The following is a 2,723-nucleotide window of genomic DNA, read 5'->3' as shown; positions in this document are numbered from 1 at the left end:
CAACTTATTTGTTCAGATTTGTCTTTACCCATAGAATCCCACTAGAGTCAGACCTTGATAATTAATTTTTACCAGTGAAGATTGTTGACACTGTGGACAGTGAGTTAAAAACAAACCATCATCCTATGGGAAGAACAAAACCCAATGGCCATTTCTAAAACCTGCTAGGATGTTAAAATTTATATTCCTTAAAAGGGAAGTTAAAGCAGTGGTCATCAAAGGAATAATAGACATTTCCATAAATTTCAGAAATAGCCTTAGTTGCTAAGTGTGTTTTCCTGATAGGAGTAAATAAAACTCATGACTCTCTAAAATTAAAACAACTAAAAAAATCTTGGTATGATATATGCCACTTGTGAAGACATTATTCTTAAGAAATACAGGTTAACCCATGACATACAAAAATATAAATATTTATAATGATATTATGGGAAATTTTGAGAAGTAGAAAAATGACAAAGGGAAATATCTAGGCTACTAGGGAGAGGCAACACTTCATAAGAAATTTATTTATGTTGCATACAGGAAATTAACTAAATTTAATTTGAAATTAGTTAAAGAGCATAAATTTCCACAGCCAAATAGAAAGGATGAATTCTACTTCTATAATTTGATCAAAGAATCACAATTACTGTCTCTGAGTCTTTGACCTTCAACTATGGGCATTTGTCCAGCCCTGGGCCAAATGTCCCTTTTATTGTCACCCTTTCAATGAGTCTCATCAGAGCGCTCTTGATGTCTTTATTCCTCAAACTGTAGATGAAGGGGTTCAACATGGGGGTGACCACACTGTACATCACGGATGCTGCTGCATTGGAGTGTGAGTTTTGTGTGACAGTAGAGCTAAGATACACACCAAGGCCTGTGCCATAGAATAAGGAGACCACAGAGAGGTGAGATGCACAGGTGGAGAAGGCTCTGTACTTGCCCTGAGCTGATGAGATTGCACGGATGGAGGACACTATCTTGGAGTAAGAGTAAAGGATACCGGCAAAGGCACAGCCAGCCAGCAGCACAGCTGCCAGGTACATCACCAGATCATTAAGAAAGGTGTCAGAGCAGGCAAGGTGGACCACCTGGATAATTTCACAGAAAAAGTGGGGGATTTCCAAGTTTGAACAAAAGGACAACCGCAACACCATCAAGCTTTGTAATAAGGAATTCAGGGCACTCATGATCCAGGATGCCAGCACCAGCAAGCCACAGAGATGGGGGTTCATGATAACTGTGTAGTTCAGGGGGTGACAGATGGCCACAAAGCGGTCATAGGCCATCACAGCCAGGAGGAAGTTGTCCAACACTACAAATAATGTAAAAAAATAAATCTGAGTGATGCAACCTGCGTAGGTAATGGCCTTGCTCTGTGTCTGGATGTTCACCAGCATCTTGGGGATGATGGTGGAGGTGAAGCAGATGTCAGAAAAGGACAGATTGGAGAGGAAGAAGTACATGGGCGTGTGCAGGTGGGAGTCTGAGATGGTGACCAGGATGATGAGCAGGTTCCCCAGCACAGTGACCAGGTACATGGAGAGGAAAAGGCCAAAGATGAGGGGCTGCAGTTCTGGGTCCTCTGAAAATCCCAGCAGAAGGAATTCTGAAAGTTGTGTGTCATTCTCTGGACCCATTTGGTTGATGAAACTAATAAGAAAAGAAAAAAAAATGGACATGACACAGTTATGCAATTCGAACCTGGAAGAAATGCTGTCCTTCATGTTCTATAGGCAAGATGTAAATTTCTGTTCTCTGTGTGACTCTGCTCTCCTTCACAGGACCCTTGTCCTCTCTGAACTGGAACAATCGTCTGACTCTCAGCTTTTCCCCCAAGAGGTTATGTATTTGAATTTCTTTGGTGCATTTGAGAAATAAAATGTAGTGATGATCACGTTGCAGGCACTGTTCCAACAGTCAATGATCAGTGCTGAAAAAAAGAAGGGTTCTTAAATCTAAAAAGGGAGGAGCAATACAAGCCAAGGAGAGCAAAGGTAAATAGGGAAAGGAAACCCTCGTGTGACGTGTCATGCATTAATAGTTACTATGAGGGAAAATCAAAAGCATGTTTGAAGGAGAGAGAGAAGGAGCATTGTTTTGTCCTGGAGCTTCAGGCAAGACAAGAGGCGACACTTGCAAAGAAACCCCTAGGAAGACAGTGTGCAGAAATGTGTGCCTTGTAAGAGGGGTACGCAGGCGAAGGCCCCGGGGGAGGTGCTGGATTCAGATGTTCAGGGTCAGTGGCAGCCAGTGTGATGAGCAGGATGAGCAAGAGGGAGAGGGACGTGAGTGGGTGTCAGAGAATAATGAAGAACAGAGGGGGTCTCGGTGCTGTTGAGGTTCAGGACAGCATGAGACTCAGATGTTGTTGTTTTGTGGTGTAACTCATCTGCCCCTTGCAAGAATACTGAGCCCAGGTCCCTCTTGGTCAAACCTCTTCTGAGCCCTAAGAACAAACACACATGAACACACACACATACACACACCACCCTGCTTTAAACACACAACATACTTTGTTCTTCTCACTCCCAGTCACATTATTAGAAAGGAATGGGCCTTGTTTAAGCTGTTGATATCAAATCACCTTTCTTTACATAGGTGTGCAAAAGGTACCCTAAAGTTCCAGCTTGTGAATATCCCCAACACCTGACCTATTTGAGCTTCCTTTTGCTAGAGCTATTTTCTACTCTGTGTTTAGATGATGTGGGTCAGAGAAAGTTGTTCAACACTACAAA

General features: G+C 42.6%; 1 protein-coding gene across 1 annotated transcript; it reads right to left on the bottom strand.

Moving 5' to 3' along the window:
• Positions 1-656: 656 nt before the first annotated feature.
• Positions 657-1,625, bottom strand: LOC114107701 (olfactory receptor 7A17-like). The gene has a single exon (XM_027955066.1). It carries the CDS (start codon positions 1,623-1,625, stop codon positions 657-659), a length of 969 nt encoding a protein of 322 aa, XP_027810867.1.
• Between the last annotated feature and the right edge of the window lie 1,098 nt (positions 1,626-2,723).

This window comes from Marmota flaviventris, chromosome 1, assembly GCF_047511675.1.
Source record: "Marmota flaviventris isolate mMarFla1 chromosome 1, mMarFla1.hap1, whole genome shotgun sequence".
NCBI lineage: Eukaryota > Metazoa > Chordata > Mammalia > Rodentia > Sciuridae > Marmota > Marmota flaviventris.
The sequence above is the reverse complement of the archived record's forward strand: the minus strand, read 5'-3'. Positions and strand labels throughout refer to the sequence as shown.